This window comes from Phalangium opilio, unplaced genomic scaffold (genome assembly GCF_054372755.1).
Source record: "Phalangium opilio isolate 3A_F unplaced genomic scaffold, DU_Popi_V2 ptg000088l_1, whole genome shotgun sequence".
Taxonomy (NCBI): domain Eukaryota; kingdom Metazoa; phylum Arthropoda; class Arachnida; order Opiliones; family Phalangiidae; genus Phalangium; species Phalangium opilio.
In genome coordinates this window covers 1,408,536-1,432,955 of record NW_028324193.1, presented here as the reverse complement: position 1 = coordinate 1,432,955, position 24,420 = coordinate 1,408,536, and the positions used below count along the sequence as shown (strand labels likewise).

The 24,420-nt window shown below is 39.5% G+C and overlaps 1 protein-coding gene across 1 annotated transcript; it reads right to left on the bottom strand.

The window, feature by feature from the left end:
• Positions 1-20,680: 20,680 nt before the first annotated feature.
• Positions 20,681-23,722, bottom strand: LOC149649009 (G2/M phase-specific E3 ubiquitin-protein ligase-like). The gene is made up of 2 exons (XM_089849365.1): positions 23,398-23,722; positions 20,681-22,279 (listed from the first exon to the last, which is right to left on the bottom strand). Exon 2 carries the CDS (start codon positions 22,007-22,009, stop codon positions 20,681-20,683), a length of 1,329 nt encoding a protein of 442 aa, XP_089705491.1. The 5' UTR covers positions 22,010-22,279; positions 23,398-23,722.
• Between the last annotated feature and the right edge of the window lie 698 nt (positions 23,723-24,420).

Sequence of the window (24,420 nt, the reverse complement as noted above, 5' to 3'; positions counted from 1 at the left end):
TCTCAACTGGTGCGGAGCTGCCTTGATCTGCTAGCGCGACTGGCATCCTGCAACAGGGTTCTGTTCTACTGGGTGCCAGGGCATAGCGGATATCATGGCAATGAGCAAGCCGATGGATTTGCGAAAAGGGGTGCGGAGGCCAAGCTCTTGGGGCCGGAGCCGGCCGTCCCCATCCCCTACAGGCACGTCAAACGGTGCCTGCATGACAGGTTGACTGTCATACAAAACCAGCTCTGGCATAACATGGAGGGCCAGAGACAGACAAAACTGTTTGTCAATGGTCCCTGCAGGTCTCGTGCCAGTGACCTAATTTCGCTCAGAAGATGGGATATTAGGCTGGCCACCGGTCTTTTGACCGGGCACTGTCGGCTTAATAGGCACCTCAATCTGATGGGTTTTGCCGACGACCATCTCTGTAGGTCGTGTCAGGAGAAGGAAGAAACATCCGCTCACGTACTTTGCGAGTGCGACTGCTTCGCCTCGCTTAGACTAGAATATTTTGATTCACATACTTTGGAACCCTCGAGGGTCTCCTCTATTACTGTGGAGCGAATTCTTCGCTACGCTGCAGCTACGGGCCTATTCAAGGCCTGAATATGAGGATGCACAATATGCCTTTGGCATCGGTGCTAGGGCGCGTACCCTCCTCAACAACAATAATAATAAAACCTTCGATTCATCTTGACACGAATTAGATCTTTATTAAGACTCACTTCAACAAATTTATGATTTCCAATTGGATGTCGCGTTATTGTTCAAACAATTTTATAATCCGAATACAAAACTAACCCAAGCCTGGTCCACGGTTAATTAGCGATTGATCTTACTCTTCGAAAATGAAACTGAGTCTGTCTACTATTTTACGGGCCGGTGCTTCTTTACACCTCGGTTAAACAAAAAGGGGGTGGTTATGAGGGATCGACTAGGCCGGTGGCTGGCTGAACATAAGCAAGGACACTTTCTCAGCCAGCCGTCGGGTGGAACCGTTGCAACTTGTCTTTCCTTCAGTTTTTCACTGCATTTTCCTGGCATGTGCTTAAGGAAGTGTAGGTCAGAAAATTTGCTAGTTGAAAGGTTCGTTTGAGTATTTGGAACTCCCCATGCTCGGGCTTTTGCTGTGCAAGCGAGGCTATCAGGAATAAGGACTCGGCCGTCTCGCTTACAATCTAGCAAATACCATAAACAGGCTCCTACATGTTTGCAGGCACCTCCTTAGCCAGCTTTGCACCCACACCATGCTCAATCCACTGAACCTGAGGCCATATTTAATTAGATAGCCACATCATAATGCATATGTAAAGTGAAACTCGCTTCTGCTTTGCTCTTGACATAACAAGATGAAGAATATTCTTTGAAAGCTTTTTTTCGATGCCCCAACGCTTAAGAAAACTTCAGCTACACTGCTGGCTTTGAACATTCGATATCCTAGTGGATGGTGTTCCTTAGCTTTTAAATTACTATGAAGCTTCATAATTGAAGTCTCGTCAAAGCGACATAGTAAATTTTTCAAAAGTTTTGTCCAATTTCCTATTGGCAAAGGCAATTTCTTGTTCGCAGATTTTTTCTTTAAACTCTTACTCAACCTAATTGAAAATAAGATTATCAATTCTCCGATCTAAATATAAAATTATTTGGGATTAACTTACTTAGATGATTAAGAAACTTGGTCCAATCTATCCATCTTAACACTTTCAAGTTAAGCCTAGGCTTGCATAGCTCTCTAACTTTTAACGGCCCCTACAAACAGGATGTACTTTCCCCGCAGAGCCTAGTTCACAACCTAGATATGACGTTTTTAGCTCCAAGTATGCGTGCGCAAAGAACTTAAACAACAAGATGCACAAGACAGTCAAACGTTTTGGAATTCTGAGCTTTATGGAGCTGCAATTCTGAGCTTTATGGAGCTCTAACGGTTTGTTTTCTTCCCCGTTGTGGACGTCTTCTGATCTTTCCGAAAATTGTGTGCGTCTTTCTTAAGTTTTCTTGCAGCATCCCGTTCCCAACCCTTCTTTAGAAAGTCCTTATTCTTTCTAGATATTTTGGGGTCATTCAAAACAACATCTAGTTCAGTAGCGCAAGTTGTATTGATATGATTGGTCAGGGCTTCCATTACATAATAACACATCTTTACTTTTAAGTTTTGCTTCTAATTTGGTAAGTTTTCTGTTTAGGATATTTTTAGCTTGCCGTAATCGTGTCAACCGTACTTTTTTCTTGATGGAGAGAGATTTGTTATGAAGAAGTTGCTCTTAATTGACTGCCTTTTATATTTCCGTGTAGGTGTCTCAGCCTTATTTCTCTTTATTACTTTAATCACTCGCAATGTTTGCATTGTTTCAATTGCCGCTCAGTAGATTTCTCAGCTTGGTAATACACCATACACTGATATATATTTGATTGATATTTTAGACTTGGGTAGTCAATGCGTACAATTGAGCAATGAATTGGAGACGTATCAATCATGTTGACATTTACACCAGTACAAAAGATTCGGTCACTCGTGAGAGACATTACACTTAAAAGCGTTCTTAATTGTTCCTTATTTAAGTCACCTTCGTTTCAGATTTTCTAAGTTTCTATCGCCTTAAATATGATTGACAATCACCATCATTGCCTATGGTCAACGATAAAGGTTCTAATCGTGGTCCTAGTAAACCAGTCGCGTTAAATCTGCAAATGCTTATGAATGGCTGCCCAAACACATCGTTCTTTATCTCATATTAAAAATACATCAGGTAAATCGGTTCTTGAAACGTTTCCACTACTAAAGCTAGAAACGTAATATTATTTGAAGAGGCTCTCTGCAATCTTCTGTCGTAGTCTGAACGGTTGCGTCTTGCGTATTTGTCCTAACTATCACCGGTGTTATGTAATGTTTAAACCAAGGCCTAGTGGTTTCGCACATATTACCATAATATTACAATAGATAAATAGTCAAACTTTTGCTTACCTGTTTCGATCGCCATTACATCAACTTCGATTGATGAGACAACTAGCCAATTAGAAAACGTCTAATCACGTTCCTAGATGCTGAGGCAGCAATATGGCGAACGTTTTAGGCGTAGTTTTGTTAGATTTTAGCATAATAACATGGGTAAAAATAAAGAAGATAAAACCAAGAATGGGTGGAAGAAGGAGCACGAGAAGATAGTTGTAGAATTTTATAGAGGCAAGCACCTAAGTTCATAAATATTGTGTAGATACGAAATATAGCGCGTGTTTGATGCCAGCAAGCCCTGGCTATTACATAGTAACATAAAAAGGACTGCTCTCTTGTTTTTGTTTGCCTTGCGTTAGATCTTGTGCTCTATAAAATATCATAAGCTATTCTTTTTTCAAAAGATATGCGTGTAGTTAATATCACATTAATATTTAGGTTACAGGCCACTTTGCGATCGAAAGTCTGAAGGCCATTTTAATAGAGTTTTAAAACAGACTACTTTAAGAAATTTAGTTCAATTGCTAGGGCTAGATTCCAAGGACCAGCCGTATACATGTATCGCAACCGTTTTAACTTATCTTTATATTATGGATGACACATAAAGCCTAATATTATCGTATGGTCATCTCAACAAACAGCATCAATATTGACGAGATTGAGGACTGCGTGTTCGCGCTCTATATCAACGTCAACTACCGATGTGATTGACAGTGACGAAAATGGTTGATACGTGTTCGGTCAGATTTAGACCTTATGGCTGCATCAACTTACAGTAAGCTTAGCTTATGGATGCTTAGTAGTTTAATGCATTAACGTAAGAATTTTTAGATTATGTAGAAAGATTAATGGCTCAAGTAATTGAGTATAGCGGAGCCGAAACCTACGCAACAGGAACGGATTGGACTGCGAACGTGTTAGGCCCTCAACCACAAACCTTGTGCCACAAACATGATCATCCCGATAAAGATTTTGCTATCGAATCTTACAGTAAACGACGGCGAGGAAGAAAAATAGTTCTTTGTTTATGACAATGACAAAAATAAATTTTTTTAAACAAAATTCAATTTATTTATTTCACATTTGAGGTCTAGGACTACTTAGTTTAAAAAGACTACTTCATAGCCTACCGTGTGTGAAATTATCAAGAAAAAAAGACAACTGATAAGTACAAAAGATAAAACCCTCTCGTCCAAACTGACACAGCAGTGATCCTAGAAATCACTAGCGGGAACTAAGTTGTTCACTTTGTGACGGATGTCCAAAGACATAACTGCCAACCTGGTGTTGGTGGAGCGATTGTGTGCCAAACAATATAGTAGGGCGCCATGTTACCGACGTAAAGTCAATATTTAGCAGTGTCAAAGAATTATAATAGGACTTTAGTTTACACGGTTGGTAGATTTTGTAGTGTGGTTGTCAAAAGCTGGTCTGTCATCAATACAAACTCCAAGGATCCGAATACAAAAAATGAAGCTAGACACCATTAATTGTGTATGGGGAATACGAATTTCCCTAGATACAACATTTCGCACTTCAAATTATTGTTGGTGAGGTCATAATTTGACAACCAGTCCATCCCCATATCCAAGTCATGTTGTACTAAAATGTTTTTCCATTAGACGTTTAGCAATTATTTCGCAAGTTCGACTTAACACGAGGATAATTGAGGTTTTTAAATTAGTTCTTATTGTAATCGTACAAATCCACAATAAACATCGGATGGAAATGTTTCCCGAATATTTAATAAGACGCAACTAGGAATTGGGTAGCGTAAACCACTTGGTAAGAATTGGTGAGTCCATCGTATAAATCTTCTTTAGGCAATATACCTATATTTCCTGCAATGAAACAACTAGGTGTAAATTCTTCTGAACTTAAGTACTGAAGGCAATGATAAAACGTGGAAATTGTATACTAATTTTTGCACATACTCATTTAGTCTTACTGTAAGGCTATCGAAATTAAAATCTGACCTGTGAATTTCTCCAGTGATTCTTCCAGGCCTCCGGTTACAAAATTCCAAATACCACTGCCTAAGTTCTTCCACATCGAGACATCCTCTCAAATAAGCGGTGCTGTGTAATACAGCTACTCTCTTCCAACACACTGTCCACATGCTCATATTCCCTGCAGCAAGAGCATTCTTCGGCAGTAGTCATTACTTGGCAAAAGCCACAAATACACCTACAAAAAATACATAGTTTTCAGGCTATGATGATTAATACTAATTACATAAGTAGTCCGATCTCCTTGTGTAAAAGGTATGCATCATTCACGAGTGGCTAAAAGTGCGCCGCTTTTTAGGGTAGAAATGACGTAAAATAACAATGTTGTGGAAAAGGATAACAATAAACAATTAGCAATAAATTGGAAAAGTACCAATATTTTGAGTTAAAAACATACCCTATTTAGTAGTATTTTGAAAAAGGGGTTAGTTTATTCAGTTGATAAACCTTGATAATAACAAAAACAGGCGCTCATAATCACACTAGCCTAAATCACTTTTCACCTATTCTCGTTGCAAACAAATGAAGGGATTCCAAAGGTAAGGGTCTTGAAACCGATTTTACCAGGCTTTGAAATAAGTCAACGTCAGTGGGCGTCCTCTCTTCCATGGACATTCGATTTAAAGCCAAGACAAATATTTTGTCATCTTTCTGTCTCATAATTTCGTTAAGTTCGTAAAGTTTAAATTCTTCCCACAGCGGACTTCCAATCAGCGGCGCGTAGGGGTTATTCTTTTCTTTTAAAGGCGTGAATGTTTAGTTATCGCCTACAGGAGGCAACTGGATGTAGTCTCCCACAAGAATAATTGAAAGGCCACCAAAAGGCTTTGAAGTTCCGAAGATTTGTTGGGCTCTTATATTAACATAATTGAATATTTTGGCTCCGCACATTGATATCTCATCTATTGCCAAAAGTTTTAGGCTTAAAAGAGAACTTATTTTTCTGTTCAGAGTGTCGTTGTCCATTGGGTTCATCTTGCCAGAAAATTGGTTAGTTGGCAAATTAAAGGCAGAGTGAAGAGTGACACCATCAATATTAAAAGCCGCTTTCCCGGTGAAAGCCGTTCTTAGAACAGATAATTGTGATGGATCGGAACCAGGCTTGTTTTTTTCATGCCTAGAAACGGCTTCAAAAATGGCTTGAATCAAAAGACTTTTTCCAACACCAGCACCGCCTGTTATCAGAATCCTCAAAGGTTGTCCTTGAGATGTTTTGAAATGATTAAGTACGTAATAGAAAATCTCTCGCTGCTTCGAGTTAAGTTTTCGAAGCATGCTGTAATATTCTTCATTGTTGACCAGAGTAACTGTTGGAGTGAAGTTGGCAGCGCTTGTCTGTTGAATATCTGAAGTTATGTCACAAACGGCTTCTTGAAGAGAGTTGACGAAATATTGCGGATCATCCAATGAGAAACTTCTATCACGCTCGTTTTGATGTTCAATCATAGGTTGTATATTTTGAACGTTATTTGTGTGTTGGTTTTCTCTTATTTCTTGAATCATTTGGTCCAGATCCAAATCATCGACTTGATTTATAAATTCCCTTCTAACTCGAGATATTTCCAGCTTACGGGTTTCATAGATTTCTTCTACGTTAGCTTCCAGCAATTCAGTTTCCTCACAACGCCAAGGTAAAAACAACATTAATTCCACTCGACAGTAGTTTTTGAGATCTTTCACCATACTGTACTTTTTGAATCTGATTACTTTGGCCTGTATCCTTTTCCTGACGTATCCTGAAGAATCTTTCAGTTCAAGAGACGTTTCAACTGAAATCGTGTCATTTCCTTCATCTTCATCTTCGTTCAAATTTTGGGTTCTCCTATTGCATTTGGTTCGGGAAAACTCATACCACGAGGCGAAAGCGGCTAGACTGAGATTTTCCAAGTCATCAGGTCTCGCAATGTAGTTCTCGATGATGCCATCAGAAAAAACGTCAGTACTATCATCAGGCAATAATTCCAATTCCGATGGTCTTTTCAGAATGTGCACCCTTTCTTCCGGGGGTGATGTATTGATGTAAATATGAGCACGACTGCTTCGACAAATTGGTATTGAAAGTAAGATGTAGCAGCATTCTTGAGCGCTAATTTCTTCACAGTGGATAAATTTATTAGCAATAACCTTTAATCTCTCTTTTATACCACTGCCTTTATTTTTTGCGTCTTTGATAGCTTCTCTAAGGAGCATTGACATACCCTTTTGGGTTTTACCAATGTACGAAACGATATACATGAGACAGGCGTACGGGTCTAAGACGTATTGGAGATGCATATTAGCGTTCCATAACTCCAAAATCTTCTTGTTTTAAGGATTTATTCTAATTTCTTTTGGCGATCTTTTAAGAAGTACAGTGCACCTTCTAATTGGATAAGTTACAGCTGCAATATATTGCTCTTCCGTCATGTTCAGAGTCCCCAAAAATTCTTCAAATGTTTCCGGTGCAGTTTCAACTTTCAAATTCTCGATGGCTTTTTGCACCAATTTGCTTAAGCCTTCAACCTCTTCAACACTTTCGTTTCCATCACGTTTTGAAGGGTCGTAAATATCGGTTCTTCCCATTGGCGGAAAAGGTATTCCAAAACGACACGATGACTGTCCACTATCATTCTTCTTACGACAGGTTTTGGAATGCTTGTGGGTTTGCAGCTTGACCAAGTTGTTCCATTTTTCACTTCCATCCCCTTTCGAGCAAGTAATGTTGGTATCAATGAATATGATAACCTCTTCCAGATTGGAGTTATCGGTTCTCAATTGTGGAGCGTTTTTATTCCAGAGGAGTATATGAGCGTGTGGTGATCCCCTCATTTGGAACTCTATTCTAATATAGTAATCATCAATGGTACCAATCGGTGACTCCTTGCTTCGTAGAAACTTGAAAAATTCTCTCAAACGATAATCAAAATATCGGCTGCAGGTGACAGGGTCCTCGTTGATAAGCTTAGCTCTATCCATAAATCCCAAGGTTTTCACATATTCTTTCGCAGTTTCTCGAGGGTGCCCAGCAATGACGCACAAGGACTCCAAAAGCTCTTCCCATTTCGTCTCAGCCGCACTCAGAGTAAGGAACCATGTAGGATTACCAAGTTGGCGAACCATAGCCAGAAGATCTTTTTCACGCTGTTGTAAATAGCCAGGGGAAGATCTGACGCTTTCCAAAACTTTGTAACCATCATCGTGTTTCACCAGAGAATCCAAACTTCCATGTGCTGTTAAGGCTCCCGCTGTGTATGATTGGCCAGCTTTGGACTTGGTTTTTCTCGTGCAAATATTAGTAGCGCTCCGTAGTTTTGACGATACTAATTTAACGTAGGAATAAAATATTTTCGGAATACTAGACGCACAACGCCTATCGCTGCATCTGAATTCCCATTTTATTTGCTGTGTGTACGTTGCCTTAGGTGGAAGCCTCAAAGCTTGGCCAGCATAAATACCCGGGAAAGATAGGAATTCGGAGTCCTCATCATAAAGAATAGATTGTGGTGTCTGCCCTTCTCCAGGAGCATAAGCTATACTTTCAATTTGAGTGGTAATTAGATCTTCAGACAAAAGCAATAGGGTATCTTTATTGCCATTATTTAATTGCGTTTCTTCACAAATTTCTTCCCATTCCTCGTCACTGTCAGGTACGTGTTGAGGTTCTGCAACGGCACTCTCTCGTGCATCTGTACCAACAGAGGGCGTGTGCTCTACTTGAGTTGGCATATCTTCTTCATTTATAAGGAAATCTATGCTATTTGATTGACTGAATTCCAAAGCCAGGTCATCTGGAACTGTAACTTCATGTTTTAAATATAGCGGAGTTGTTATTAGGAACTTTAAGGCATCCATAATTTTTCTGGGACGAACTGTTTCAAACATATAGTGGTGTTGATATTCCTTCTTCCTCATGAGTTTAATTTGAACAACTTGAGTGTCAGTGGGACTCCTTAGTAAAATAGAAACCGAAGAGTCGATTGAAACTGGTACGTTTACGACATTACCACGAATGCCTCTTTGCTGGTCAACTCCGAATTTTTTATCTGCATAAACGGTAATCGAGGTGAAACCATTCTACACTCCAGTTCTGTAAGATTTTTCAATTCCGGAGGTAAATCGGGAAAACAATAGCCATTTTCTTTAGCTAGTGGTGGTACTTTCTTCCGAGAAACATTGTTGTAGCAAGAAGCACACAACAAAATAAGTGACGGAAGCACTCTATGATTTATTCCTTCAATTGACAAGTATTTAACCGACTCTGTTTTTTTAACAGAAGTACGGAAAAATAGTCCAGAACAGCATTCGCATTTATGATCTGGACCATCTGATATATTTTGGAGATAGATGTTTTCATAATATTGTGGATTTTGTTCATTACTGCTTCTTCTTGCACTATCTCTTATTAGCTCCAAATGAGCATAATTTTCATCAAGTCGTCGAACTTGTCTTGTAACATTGTCTCGCTGTAGTTCATTTCTAGCATAGTCTTCATTTTCTCTTCTTCTTTTCTTTGAAAAATTGTCCCTTATCAATTTGGATTGAGCAGAATTATTAGTTCACAGGCCTTGACTAGTTTTAGGAGCCTCACTAGCTGAATGAGCTTCAAAAGTTGGATTCTCACTCGTTGAAGCACCGTCAAAAATTGGTGGGTCCTCCCATGATGGAGAACCGTCAAAATATGATGGGTTCTGACCTGGTAAAGGCCCCTCAAAAGATGTAGGGCCCTCTATCGTTGAAGAGTCCTCAAATTGCGATGAGTTCTGAGTTGCTAAAGGCCCCTCTTCAAAAGTTGGATTCTCGCTCGTTGAAGCACCGTCAAAAATTGGTGGGTCCTCCCATGATGAAGAACCGTCAAAATATGATGGGTTCTGACCTGGTAAAGGCCCCTCAAAAGATGTAGGGTCCTCAATCGTTGAAGAATCCTCAAAATTCGATGGGTTCTGAGCTGCTAAAGGCCCCTGAGAAGATGAAGGGTCCTCAATCGTTGAAGAATCCTCAAAATTCGATGGGTTCTGAGCTGCTAAAGGCCCCTGAGAAGATGTAGGGTCCTCCATTGTTGAAGGGCCTTGAAACATTGAACTGCTTTGACATGCTAAAGCGGAAAAGCCTTCAAAGGACTGCTCGCTACTTCTTTTTTTCTCAGCGTATCTTTCTCGTTGACGTGCATTTTCTCTTGCTCGGTAATCCGGATTTTGACGTAATCTTCTCATTTTTTCTTTCGATGACTCTTTTACGTAAGAAGCCATCTCTAAACTATGAAGTTTCTTGGTTAAAATATTCTTTGGATATTAAAATTTTGAAAAATATGCACAAATTTATGTGAAATCTTACTACTAGGCCTAATATTACTATTGAATGAGAGTAAATTAGCCTAAAATTATGTTACAAGATTTTTTGCTAAAATTTACCTTGAACTAAAACTAAACATTAATTATAAGCAACATGCACTCGTTTAACTTATGATACAATTACAATGATACACAAATCTAGCAAAGGCTTAAGCTTTCAAGTTATACGACCCTTTATTTAACGAACAAAAAATTGGTATTTTTAAAAAAAAGTATCAAATATTAAATATAAAAAGAGTGGTTTTCCTTAAAACACAAAAAATAATACTTAGCTGGAAGACAATATTTAAATCATGAATTAATCAGGGTAATCAGAAAATCTCGCTTGTGGCACAACAACAGTCGTTTGGAAAACGGAACGGTTTTTTTTTTGTTATTTTTGAAAAAGTACATCGCACTGCTCGCAGTGCAAAGCTAAAGTTCCCTCCTCCCTGGTCAGATCTAGGCTATATTTAGCGCCATCATCATGTCGGCCTAATTTAAAATGCATATGACAATGTTATTTTAAACTTTTTTGCTCATACATAAAATTTACAATTAAAAAACTAAATTTAATATAGAGTTAACAATTAATAATTATTGCTTCGAAATTGTTGCTAAAATAGTAGTGTATGTACGTAGATGACGCTACAATAGGGCAACGCCGGTACTGCCCGGTGGTATACGCGCGCTACCATGGAAACGGCCCACCCCCAACTTAACGAGAGGCGAGAGTATGGCACGCCAAACTCGCAAAAATTAAAATTAAAAAAAAGGAGAAAAGAAAAAAAGAAGGATCATTAATTGAATATTTAAAAAAATAAGGCCAAATTTTTTTTGGTCCTTTACAATTTTCCCCCCCCCCAAGTCAAGCAGAAAATTAGGTACTGTAAAAAATCTGCCAGTGAAAGAAAAAATAAATGTTTTGAACAGAAAAATAAATATTTTTTCAAAAGGAAAATAATATTTTTTTTAACAACAAAAAAATTCAACAGAAAAATAAATATTTTCGGAACAAAAATAAATATTTTTTGACAAGAAAAATAAATATTTTTTGACAAGAAAAATAAATATTTTTTGACAAGAAAAATAAATATTTTTTGACAAGAAAAATAAATATTTTTTGACAAGAAAAATAAATATTTTTTGACAAGAAAAATAAATATTTTTTGACAAGAAAAATAAATATTTTTTGACAAGAAAAATAAATATTTTTTGACAAGAAAAATAAATATTTTTTGACAAGAAAAATAAATATTTTTTGACAAGCAAAATAAATATTTTATGAACAGAAAAAATATATATATTTCCACAGAAAAAAATTATTATTTTTCCACAGGAAGAAATAAATATTTTTCCACAGGAAGAAATAAATATTTTTCCACAGGAAAAAATAAATCTTTTTGGAACAGAAAAAAAACCTTTTTGGAACAGAAAAAAAACCTTTTTGGATCAGAAGAAAATAAATCTTTATGGAAGAGATGAAAATAAATCTTTTTGGAACAGAAGAAAATAAATATTTTTGGAATAGAAAAAAATCTACTTGGAACAGAAAAATATGAAGTTTTCGTAAGTGAAAACAGATGGCGCTATCAGCATCACAGGTCGGTTTGTCCATGGACCAAATATACAAAAGGACGTATTAAAGAGGGAATGTTTCTCTAAATAATTATTTATTCGCTAATTTGTGGATGGATAGATAATGCCGGTCTCTACGCTATACACTGTTTTGAAAATCCAATGGTTATATGAGACCCAACAATTAATCCGTATTTATTTAGTTTCTAGCATATGAAATTGTGAAATTTAAAAGAGAAAGCGTTTATTTACACTTTCTATGAATGTATTGAGTTTATAGGACTTAAAAAGGGGGGGCGTGATTACTCACGGTATGGCTATGATATGAGAAAGCTCCATACCTTGCTGGTGAGAGCAAGAGCATTGAAATTCCAAAGGGACAGGCAAACGGCCGCCTTCCGCTGTAAAATCCGACCTGAGCATCGGGGGAACAAATGTGGCTGTGAAATTTGGTCCGGTAAAGACTATTCGGGCTTTGTGATCATTCGTAAAAAACTTGAAAAGAATGGCACGACCTTAGCGGGGCCGGTTTTTTTGTATGTATATATAAAGCAAACGTGCTATATATAGTAGAGAATTCAAGTCCATTTACTGGTTCTTCTAGTAATTCAGCGTCCGCGTTGGGACCTTTTTGCCTATTCGATGGATTCGTAAATTGATTCATTTAGTTTTTGCATAACTTTATACGATATGTTCCATAAGTATGTCACTACCTATACTTCCTACTGCTAGTGGCTTAATAAGAGCTAGTTCGAGAACGACGTGAGAATTGACTACACTCGGCTTTTTTTTTTTTTGCTCCGTTTTTATTGTCGAGCTAGGACCAAAGAAAAGGTCTTACAGCTCCGAAACGTATTGAAAATACAATACATACAATACAAGCCATAGGGAATATCATACAAAAGTAACATTAATTAAAATTAAATTAAACAATATGAAATATAATAACAGGAAATTGGGGCGAAGTTTAAATTTATATATTTAGGAATAATTTTAAATGACTCTTAAATTGGGGCGAAATTTAAATTTAGGAATAATTTTAAATGACTCTTAAATTGGTTCACTGAAGTAATGGAAACTAGGTAATCAGGGAGAGCATTCCATAAGGGAATGGTCCTGCGGAAAAAGGAGTTACGTAAGATATTGGTACGGGAAGGAGGAAGAAAAAGTTTACGGCTGTGGCCTCTAGTACCCTTACTATGAGTAGCAAATAAAAAATATTTCTGGAAGGAGTGAGATAGGATTTTAAAAAGGCTCACTAGGTCGAGGTAGGTACGACGGAGAGAGAGTGGAGTCCAGCCAAGAGCGGACAAACGGAGTTCCCGAGGTTTAGAGCGCAGGGCAGAAGGAATGCGGGAAGCACGCGCAAGAACATTTTCGAGCATATCAGTATCCCTGTTGGTACTGGGGTTCCATATTTGACTTCCGAATTCTAGGATTGGACGCACGTAACACTGGAATAAGCGCGTTAAGAGAGGGAGGGAAATACCGGGGAAATTGGCCTTAATCACAGATATGAGACTGTTAGCACGCTTTCACGTGTGCATAACGTGAGATCGCGAAGATAAACTATGGGTGACAATTAAACCTAGATCGCGGCAATCATTGACCCTCTATGTTATGACCGTGGAGGTAATATGGTGAGGGAGTAGATAAGTCTGTGGGGCGACGTTGTAGCGTCAGGACTAAGGATTTATCGGTATTGAATGCAAGGCCGTTTTGGACTGTCCAGGTTTCGAGAGAGTTAAGATCCCGCTGTAGGCATGCAACATCGTCATAGTTATTAATAACGCGAAAGATCTTGAGGTCGTCAGCGTATAAGCGGGGATGCGAGGTAAGAACTTGCGGAAGATCGTTAACATATAGGACAAATAGTAGAGGGCCAAGAACGCTTCCCTGCGGGACTCCACTCAACACCGGAAGAAAGTCACTAAGGGAGGACGCCACCCTAACTGCCTGGGTACGATGGAGTAAGTAACTGGACACCCAACCAAGAATATTTTTCGGAAGACCATAAGTAGTGAGTTTGGCTAGGAGGGCAATATGGGGGACAGAGTCAAAAGCCTTTGCTAAATCTAAATAAATGACGTCTACGCGCTTACTATTGTCAAGGGCTGCGGTCCAAGAATGAAAGGCAGATAGCAGGTTGGTTTCAACTGAGCGGTTATGGAGAAAACCATGTTGATAGTCACTAAGGTAAGGGTTGACCTGTTGGATAATGGCTGCACGAATACATTTCTCAAGGACCTTACAAATTGAGCAGGTCAGACTAATGGGTCTATAGTTCGCGGGGTCTGATTTTGCCCCTTTACCTTTATAAATAGGCGTGACATGCGCGAGGCGCCATTCACTAGGCACAGTTTGCTCCATAAGCGATTTCGTAAATAGTATCAATAGTGGGGCAGCTAGCGAGGGGCTACAGTTCTTGAGTAGCCTATTAGGGATCCCATCAGGGCCTGAGGCGCTCTTAACGTCTAATGATTTGAGAATGGTCTTAACTTCATGAAGGGTGGGGAAGTAATCTGCCGATTGGGACACAGGAGAGAGGCACGCGTACTCTGATAAACTAACGCAGGTGGTGTTAAAATTTTTGACTAGAGAGTTATTAAGGCACTGTGCCATGGCAAGGTCCGAATCAGTTTTTTCACCATTAGGAAGTCGAATCGTAAGTCTCGACGGCATAGTTCGGATACGAGTGCGCACGAAGCGGTAGAAAGCACGGGGGTTAGTTTTAACGTTAGCAATTTGTCGACGGTGCATCTTATAACGAAACCGGGAAACACTGTTACGAACTAGTTTGGTGTGATTTTTGTACAAAATTTGGAGCTTAGTAAATTTATCCGTATCACCCAGTGAGGCTGCCTTCCTGAGGCGCTTCCAGAGCCGCTCTTTTTTCCTAATCGCCCGTTTTGTCTGGCCTGATATCCATGGTCGAGGCTTATGGGATTTAGGAGAATAAAGCGGAACTATTGTTGCAATGCAGCGAAACAATTCATTTTTAAAAAACATCCAAGATTCTTCTATGTTTAGGTTATCGAGTGGCTTCCAATTAATCCTCCCCAACGCGGCATTGAGTGCTAGAAAATCCGCCCGAGAATAGTCAAAGTCATGACGGAAGTGGCGCCGGAAGGGTGTAGAGTGCGGTAGAGGGAAGGTAGTACAAAGTATTAGGTGATCGCTACCGCCAAGAGGCGGAAGTTCCACGATTTCCGGGATAATATAAGACGGGGTGATCACAAGGTCAAGAATATTGGCGCTAATGGCACGCGATTGACTATACCGGGTGGGAAACCGGACGTGTTGAGTTAGGGCCGAAGTCACAAGATGTTGTAAGAGGTGGTCATGTTCGTAGGAGGCATTTTTTAGCGTGGTGAGGGTGTCCCAATTTAGAAGTGGGAGGTTGAAGTCGCCAGTTATAATAAGGTCTAATTTCGTTGATGATATGGATTGTATGTTTTGGAACAGTTTAGTGGTTTGGTCCCTTGGAGTATTAGGGGGGCGGTACACACAACCCAGAGTAATCCACGCGGCTGAGTTGGGCGGTTTCAGTTCTATCCAGAGGGATTCTTCATACTGCTCAGGTATTGTAAGTTCATGGAATGGATTTAAGTCCTTCACATAGATGATAATTCCACCTCCAGGACGAGAGAGACGGTCTTTACGGAGGAAAGAGTAGTGGGGTAAGTTAAATATAGCGTCATCCAGTTTAGTAGAGGCCCAGGTTTCGCAGATACAGATACAGTCGGGGCTACTAGTAGAGGCAAGGGTTAACAGTTCATCGCGCTTATTGTACAGATGCTGGGCATTGAAGGAGTAAATCATTAAACTTGAGTTGTGAGTAACGCTGGGGGGTTCGAGTAGTTTAACGCAGGCGCCGCTCGTGAGGATTGACGCTGCGGTACCGGAATCGGGACATTTGTAGAATAGGAAGTGATCTGACCTTGCCGAATACATAGGTCAAAATGACCCTGAGTTTTCAAGTGGCGGATTTCATCAACGAGGGCGCGATGATGATGACGTTGGGCGACAGTACGGTCATGAGAGACGGGATAGGCAAAGTTACCAAGGTGGCGCCAATCCTGAACACATTGCACAAAGTACCGGCGGTGACTCACTGACCGAAAGGAAAGGCGCATGGGGCGGGCCTGACCCAAGCAAAAAGGGCCAATACGGGAGATGCGGACGGAATTGTATTCAGTCGGTTTGAAGCCCATATCTTGAAAGATAGTACGGGCAAAGCTCATGTCTTCATGGGGATTGTCATGATCAGGTACTTTGAATAGTAAAGCATTAAATTTCCTGGCGTTGAATTCGTAGTCCCCTTGTACCCGAATTGACGGCGGTAGAGGTGGGAAACGTAGTCCCTGGGCAGGGAATGGAGGGGGGCCAGAGACTGAATGCGGAGGAGCGCCATTAGTAGGGCCACTATCGATTGGTAACATAGTGGTAATAGGCGGAGCTTGATGAGTGAGTAGGTTTCCAACTAGAGGCGTTTGATGATGCGTGAATGACAAGGTTGGGCGAGCGGGAACGCCAGTAGCCGGTATAGGCAGGTCAGCGTTGACAGTCTGTATATGGGCAGCGTGACGGCTGACACCGATATCCAGTTGAGCTTGTGGAGGGGGTAGGTTACCAACAAGAGGCGTTTGATGATGCGTGAATGACACAGTTGGGCGAGTGGGGACGCCAGTAACCGGTATAGGCAGGTCAGAGTTGACAGTCTGGTCAGCGGGACGGCTAACACCGAGATCCAGTTGGAGAGACGTTTGACTCGCGGTAGAGGTGGTAGAGGTCGACGGACCGGTTATGGGGGTGGTGTCAGACTCTTTTTGGGCTTTGAGGTTAGTGAGCTTGCATACGCTAAAGGCCGCTGGAGCGTCGGCAAAGTCGGTGGATGGACAGACCTCTTCAAGCTTTTGAGAGAAGGTTGAGAATTTGTCAGCCATTATGAGATTGTGGGAACGGTTTTTAATAACATCTCTCCGCAAGGACGTCGAGATGGCTATATTGCGGTCGAGACCCTCCTTCAGAGTTTCGATCTCAGACTGACTAGCTGCCATGTGAGATTGAAGGGTGTTTATCTGAGAGCAGAGGTCAGAGAGAGCTAAGTGGTCAGGAACATCGTCTTCAAGAGTGGGCTGAGTGATAGGCTTGACAACAGGAAGAGCGGTGACATCTTGTAGTTGGGTAGCAAGAGCCACACATTGGACGCGAATGTCCGAGACTTCCTGTGGAAGTGAGGTCAGCTGTAGCTTGAGGTCAGTAATGTCAACCATAATCTTCGAAACTGAACGTAGTACAGGGGGGCCTTTCAAAGCACAGACTGGGCAGAAAAAGACAAAGTTAGTTGTATTGATGTGATAAGAGTATATTTCCTCAGGGACATTCACACAGGTAATGTGGGACCAGGTAAGACACAGTTCGCATTGGAAAGCCTTGTGTGAGGCTTCCACTTTCAGTTGACACACTGTGCACAGATTCTTAGTGCTCTTAGGCAAGGAAGAGTTGGCTTTACGACATGGGGTTTTCAGTTTAGTACATAACCGGGTACGCTTAGAACGGGGACGTTTCTTCACAGAATGATTAAGACCGGTATTCGAGATGGAGGAGGCGGCAATCTCAACGGGAGGGTCATTTGGTGAAGGCCGTGATTTAGGAGAGGTTGCGTGAATGACCGGAGATTTAGATGAGTTGTCACATGTTGTTAATTGAAGAGTTGTAGCAAGAAGATCAGGGTCTTCAGAACCGAGAGGGTGCAGGGAATTTATTGACGAGTCTGAGAGGGCTGAAGTGACGTTAAACGACTTTGTTAGGAGTACGATAGGTGAGTGCGAGACATCTTCCTATTTAGTCTATACTAAGCCTTGACAGCGCCTCACCAGGCGTCGCTTTACGAGAATCTATGACGTTTCGCCTACGTCACTTCATGACAAACTCTCATTAACGAGTGACATACTTATGGAACATATCTTATAAACTTATGGTTTTTGGCAATGAAACTGTGAAGTATGTGAACTATGGTTTTGAATAGGGAAGGTATTTCTCAAGAAATGACACGAATACATAGTGCATGGCCTTACCAATATAGAGACTTGACGTGTTGCAGAAAGAGCTTATTAATGTAGGGAGTTACTATGCGCAATGACTTATAGTGTGACTGAGTGGTGTACAGCCTTTGCACGTAGGAATGATGACACGGAGTAATGCAAAATGATTTTTGCACACTTGTTTGCATATGAAAACACGGATAAAGGATGCGCGTGGGGAAGTTTGTTTTCACACTTAGAGAATAGGCAACGCCCTCCAGCAGACAATGAAAACACTTATAGGTAGGTATTGATTCTGGGGCGTTCGGTGAAGATTGTTTTCGTTAGAAACTAGTTAGCTTTTTCTTTAGGAGTTGTACCAAATACATTTCTCTGAATTCGTTTAAACTTACTTGAGCCCTGTAATATGAAAACCCCTCCTTTATTCCAGAATAGTGTCTAACCCCCCTCTGCGTATGATTACTTTCCCGACCGCTGCACAGGGAACAAGCCGTGAATAAGCTCATAAAGTGCCACGGGCTAGCTCTTGTACCAAAAAATTAACGTTTGGGTCGCCGGCATCATGCACTATACTATCTATTTAGCTATGACGTCAAGAAGCTCTTCCCCGATTGGTTTGTTCCTGTAGGTAGTTGAGCGGAGGGTAGTTTGTTTCTCAGTATACATTTCGTCTACAGCCAAGGCAGGGAATTCTTAATGATGTGTACTTTTGGTTTTTATGTCTATACACTTGTGGTAGAAAAAAGAGAAAGAATATTTCACGGAAGGTAAAAAAACCGCGCCGACTTACAGTTGATTCCATTATTCATCTTATGACATCCCAATTTTTTTCAGCATCAACTTGAAATCGTAAATTTTTTAGGCACCAGGGGAGTCACGCTTATTAGAATCGCTTATCTGTCAACCGCGCACGATTAAGCGGGCAACATTCATATTATAAACATGTATATTCCGACATATATACCATTGGGATTCCGGCTAAAGCCCATCTTAACATTGCAAATTCCGGCTTCAAACAAAAGCGTGTCCCAAGGAACAGAAAGTATGCCTAATTCTCATTGAACAGAAGTACAAAACTGAAATTATCCTAATCAGAAGCTTGTGGATTTCTGTTCTAATGAATGGAAATTAAATTCCCATTGAACTGTAGAACCAACAGCCCCGTAGCATAAAAATACAGCTTATTGTGTCGAAAATAGGCACCCATTTAACAATATCGCGCTTGTTGCAACAAGCTTTATTTCCACTTTTAAAATCAGTAAATGGGCTACTGTAAAAGCAATAGGCTGTCGTTAGCGTTTATAGTTTCTATGCATTGCTCACGTCATTAATAAAGGCCCGTAGATGTAATATTTTTAATGTAATTCCATCAACTGAACTATACTACTAATTCGAAATAGCAAATGTTAACCCCAAAGCGGAAAATGGGACTGGGCTTTGTTGCGGATGCGAGAATAATGGCAATCCACTACAACAAAAATACCCCATGCACCATCTACAAGCCTTGGCAATCTATTAGCCTTTAAATTAACTAAGATGGTTGTTACAACTAAATAATTGTCCCCGACAGTAACTATAGTGAACATTTATCCCCAGAACCGTAATAATAATAATAATATATACTATTTCATGCAGTATGCTTATTTTGACCGATGACAAGTCTCCTAATTCTACACAACGAGGTATCCTCTTAATGCTAATTACTATTACATTTATCCTATTAACTGATTAAGGCGTTTAAAGAGCGAAATCATTGCATGCGGCGAGCGGTGATAATTGACGAAAGTCTATTCGAGTCCTAGTTGTGTAGATGGGCTGGCGGGAAACGACTGTCCTGCAACCATTGATGGCTAGGTTTTTCCTCTTAGAGTAAGGTGGCGACCAGCATTGGGACTTCTTAATCGAGTTGGTCCTTAGTCTCGGTTCGGGTAGAAGGCAAGTGTGTCATCCTCTGAGTTCTCTTAGTCGACTAAAGCGTGGTCCAGATTCCCGGTCTCCATCAGGTTGAAGGTTCGATCGAAAGTATCGAAAAGAACTCTTTAGGATAGTGGTGGTGGTTTTAAAGAATAACAAGAAGGGTCACGACCTCAATATCAATATACTATTATCCCTAAAAGTAGGCCTACAGGCTACTGGAAATATTGAGAAGCTACTATCTACTTATGTATATAGGAGATCTAATAAAAACAGCATATCGAATGTTTTATTTAGATATTTGGTTACAACGAATGAGCATACATAATATAAGAGAAAAGTTAATACGTTTTTCGGGCTTACAAGAGAAGCACTTTTTATGACTTAGGCAATAAAAATTGGTATTAGGAAACGAGCGTGGTTTTTATATGAAATTATTAATAAGTGCTTTTAATAAACTATGAAAGGAACGTTTTATGAAAAAAAAGTCAAAAATCCTTTTCCATCGCCTTAGACTAAAATGGTTATTTGGCATTCTAAGTGGTACTTGATCTTTATCATTGAATTGGTTCGGTGGGACTTACAAGAGAAGCAGCGGAAAAATCGCCATTATTTAAAAAAACCCTTCCGTTTAGTTTTTAATATGAATATGAAAAAAAGCTTTAGATGAACTAGGGATGTAAATACCAACAAAACTACGAAGAAAAAATCCTTTTAAAGGTTAAATTCCTAAACGTCGGACGCAACGCAATTTAGTACAGGCGAAGGCAAAAAGCAGACGTTTGCGCACGACGCTTTGCCTTTGCCTGTACTAAATTGCGTTGTGCCGGCATTTATGAATTCCACCATAAATCGGCTTAGACCAAAATGGCTATTTGATATTTTACATTAAATTCGTCCAAAACCCTGGGTGTTAGTTATTCCGTAAATGAAATCGTCTTTGAACTTTTCGTAGGTGTCACATCCCGTATGAAGATATAATATTAAGGAACAAGTGCAAGCCAAAGGCAGGCATTTCATGTCTTTGGTGGCATGCGCTTCGGGGTGGATGAATTTAATGGAAGGGGGGAAATCAAACCCCAACGGAGGTACGAAGTCAAAACCAGAAACAAACTGCAGAATTCTGCCCAAAGACATGTCGGCTATTCCATCTTCGCATTCGGTAAGGAACTCATTGAAATATTCCACAGCTCTAGTTTCATTTTCGTACTTGTTTGAATACTTTTCTGAATATTCAATATCTCTGAAAAGAGCAATGAATGTCCCGGCGGTAAGGGGGACGTCTTCAAAACACATTAACTTTTTTCCAGCATCAGGGTTTTCAACCAGAAAATTATAAACATCCAGAGTTTTCAAGCCTTCAACGAACTGATTACGGACCTCACTGCATCTCGTTATTACGTAGAAATAAACAATATCTTCTACAATTTGGTTTTTATCTTCAACTTTTGTGATATGCTTAGTGCTTCCTGCTAAAAATCTAAGATTATCTAACTTCTCAGTTTTCTCAAGAACTTCTTCCAAAGTTTGACTATTTTTCAATTTTAAAACCAGTTCTTTGACGTCATAATCCATTATGTCCTCTACCGTAGGTTTCAGAAAGCGGCTTTCAAGTGTGATGGATTGAAACGTGCTGAAAGCCAAGCATCTTAATCCTATTCCGACATGCGCAACGGCGAGACTTGCGATAACTCCCGCAAAATAATACATGTTACTTCTTTTGGCTGATGCGTCGAGATTTATCCTCTTTTCATGTTCTGGACCAATAAAAACTGAGGAATTGGCCAACTGATTTAGCAAGAGGAAAAAAAACTCTCGTTTTGGACCTCCAGCATCAACAGCTCCTTCCGAAATTTGAAATTTATCGACAAAACGAACAGATATTTTGGCTTCGGGTTTAAAATTTTCTCGCCTCAAAGCTCTCAAGGCACCATCCAAAACACTCCTTCTTCTAACGTTAATTACCGTAGTTTGGCTAATGTCGATTTTAGACTGGATTAGGCAAATTACATCATCTAAGCTCAGTTGCTCCACTTCTTTGTGATAGTTGTGATCTCTAATGACTCTGTCTGTTTTTTTATCCAAGAGGAAAATGTCGGAATGATTTGAATCAGAATCATTATCCGCTTCTTCATCTGAGAAACCTTTCATCAGGTCTTCGTAATATTGTACTTTCGGCTTCTTGATAACGCAATCGTCCTCTGTTTTGAAATCCATGTCCAACGAGTTTGGCACTTCCTGAGAATGCGAATAACCTGGCCTAGGTCTTCAGAAACTATGCTGCGACTGCTATTATATCCATCTTCTTCGTCATCTAATAATAGTTTTTCTCGTGGAGAATTTATCTTTATTTGCATATTCGGTCTCAAATATATGGTACTTTTATTCTTCCATATTACACAGATCACATCTCCTGTAAGATTTCCACCAACAGCTCTCAGGTTAGGAGGTGATAGAAAGCTTCCGCTGTTCAATAAAAGCTCGAAACTGTAAAAAAACCATTTACATACATATTAATTTATTACTTAGATAGGTTAGCCTATTTGATCCGCAATGGTATTAGGACAGCTCCATAATGTAGGGTTTGGTTATTTGAAAGCTCAATGGTATTAGGATAGGTAAAAAAAATACGTTTCCCTATCAGAACCTCAATGGTAATAGGACAGGTATACAAAGTTAGGTGTGACTATTTGAATTAGGCCAGGTAAAGTTACGTTAGGTTATGGTGGTATATTTCTATCAAACACTATCCATTAGTAGGTAGCATAATTAAATAACCAATGAAAAGACAGTACATGGATATAGATGCGCGTGAGTAAATTTGTTTTCACTCTACAGGATAGGCAACTCCCTATCTCGCACGCCAGCTTATTCTGTTACAACATCGGTTGTCAGCACGCTCAAACCTAGGTCTCTATGTAACGTGCTGTCAAGAGATCAAACTTAAGGATCTTCAGGATTTAAAATATCCGCGAGTTTTTTAGCTCGAGTGCACGGACCTCTAGGCCTTAGTTTCAAATACGTGTAAAATTTCCTATAGCCTACTACATGTATTTGAAACTAAGGCCTAGAGGTCCGTGCACTCGAGCTAAAAACTCGCGGATATTTTAAATACTGAACATCCTTAAGTTTTTGGTCTCTTGTCAGCACGCACAAAGGTAAATTGCATAGAGGCCTAACTTTGCACGTGCTGACAACCGATGCTGTAACAGAGTATATACAGAATAAGCTGTCGTTCGAGATAGGGAGTTGCCTATCCTATATCGTGAAAACAAATTTACTCACGCGCATTCTTTATCCATGGATAGTATCCGAGACGAACATCTAAAATAGCAGTTTTTAATTGAGCCGCTGTTTTTCTTTACAAGGCACAAACTTTTAAAATTATGAATTGAAAATAACCAGTATTCATTGTTTAATATCATTAGGAGATTTTGCCTTAATGTTTCATTTAGCAGCTACTAGGTCTTATGATTAAATAAAATCACTTTATTTTTATTTTAACGCTTCCTTTAACTAGGTTTTATTAACAAAACACGATACATTATTTTATTATACTCATTAACAGGACCGCAGAAGTGTAATATTTAGCAGATATAACTTACTCAGCGTTTCCTGGCAGCACATTCTTGAAACATTCTCTAAAATGTGTTTTAACATCTTCTTGCGACCAATCTCTTTCTATATTCACGAGATTAATTATCATTCCCTTCTTTTGTAATTTAGCTCTGCGTTCCCCATGAGGTACTTTCGTGGTGGCTGGATCATTCAATTGAATAACTTCTTTCTGGAAACAGCTCTTGGATCGTATGCTAGATAGAAGTATTAACAAATAACTTTGATCAGTACGCTGCGTACCTAAAAAAGTGACGGATATTTCATCGTTTTCTTATACTTAATCTCATACATGTTTACAGAAGCAATTTTACTTCTGATGTTTGAGAAAATGATATGTTTGTTTGGGTGTTTGTATGTTTTTAATGCACGGTCACAATTCCTCAAAGAATATGACCAAACCTCGTGGTTGATATCAGGAATACTAACGGAAAGTTTTAGAAGTTGTTTGGTTTAGTTCCTCAAGAATGGGGCCAAGAACCTTAACCAGTAAGACTTTAAAGATCTTCCTATTACAGACAAGTGAGATTTTAGCTTTATGTTTAGTCCCTATATAAGCATCGCTATATATATATATATCGAGGGGGTAGCCACTACGTGAAGTAAGTGTACATTTGGTTTTGTAATATTTAAAGTATTAAAAAATATCGAAAAGTAATGTGAAGTACAGGGTGGCTTCGGTATTTGTGGCCAATAGCTTCTATGGGATAGTATTATTCCACTGAAAATAGTATGTTTCCTACCATATTGTGTTGCAGGATTGATAACGTGAATAATAAATATGTAATGCAATAGACTGCTGTAATCGAAATAATGTTTATCGTATTGCCTACAGCTTAAAGGGAGGGTGAATTAGAAAATCAAGTGATTTTTTATCGATTTTTCTACTAATTATAAGACCAGTCTGCATAGTCAAACATCCAGGAAATACTTCCGAATGATTTTAAAATTCAAATTAGGTTCAGATTTTAAGGATAATTTTAAAGAAGGTCCTCCGACCAATCGCGTAGCGT

Bases quoted from the DNA above. Each gene is read 5' to 3' on its own strand.
- LOC149649009 (XM_089849365.1), bottom strand. From the start codon at position 22,009: ATGGATTTCAAAACAGAGGACGATTGCGTTATCAAGAAGCCGAAAGTA.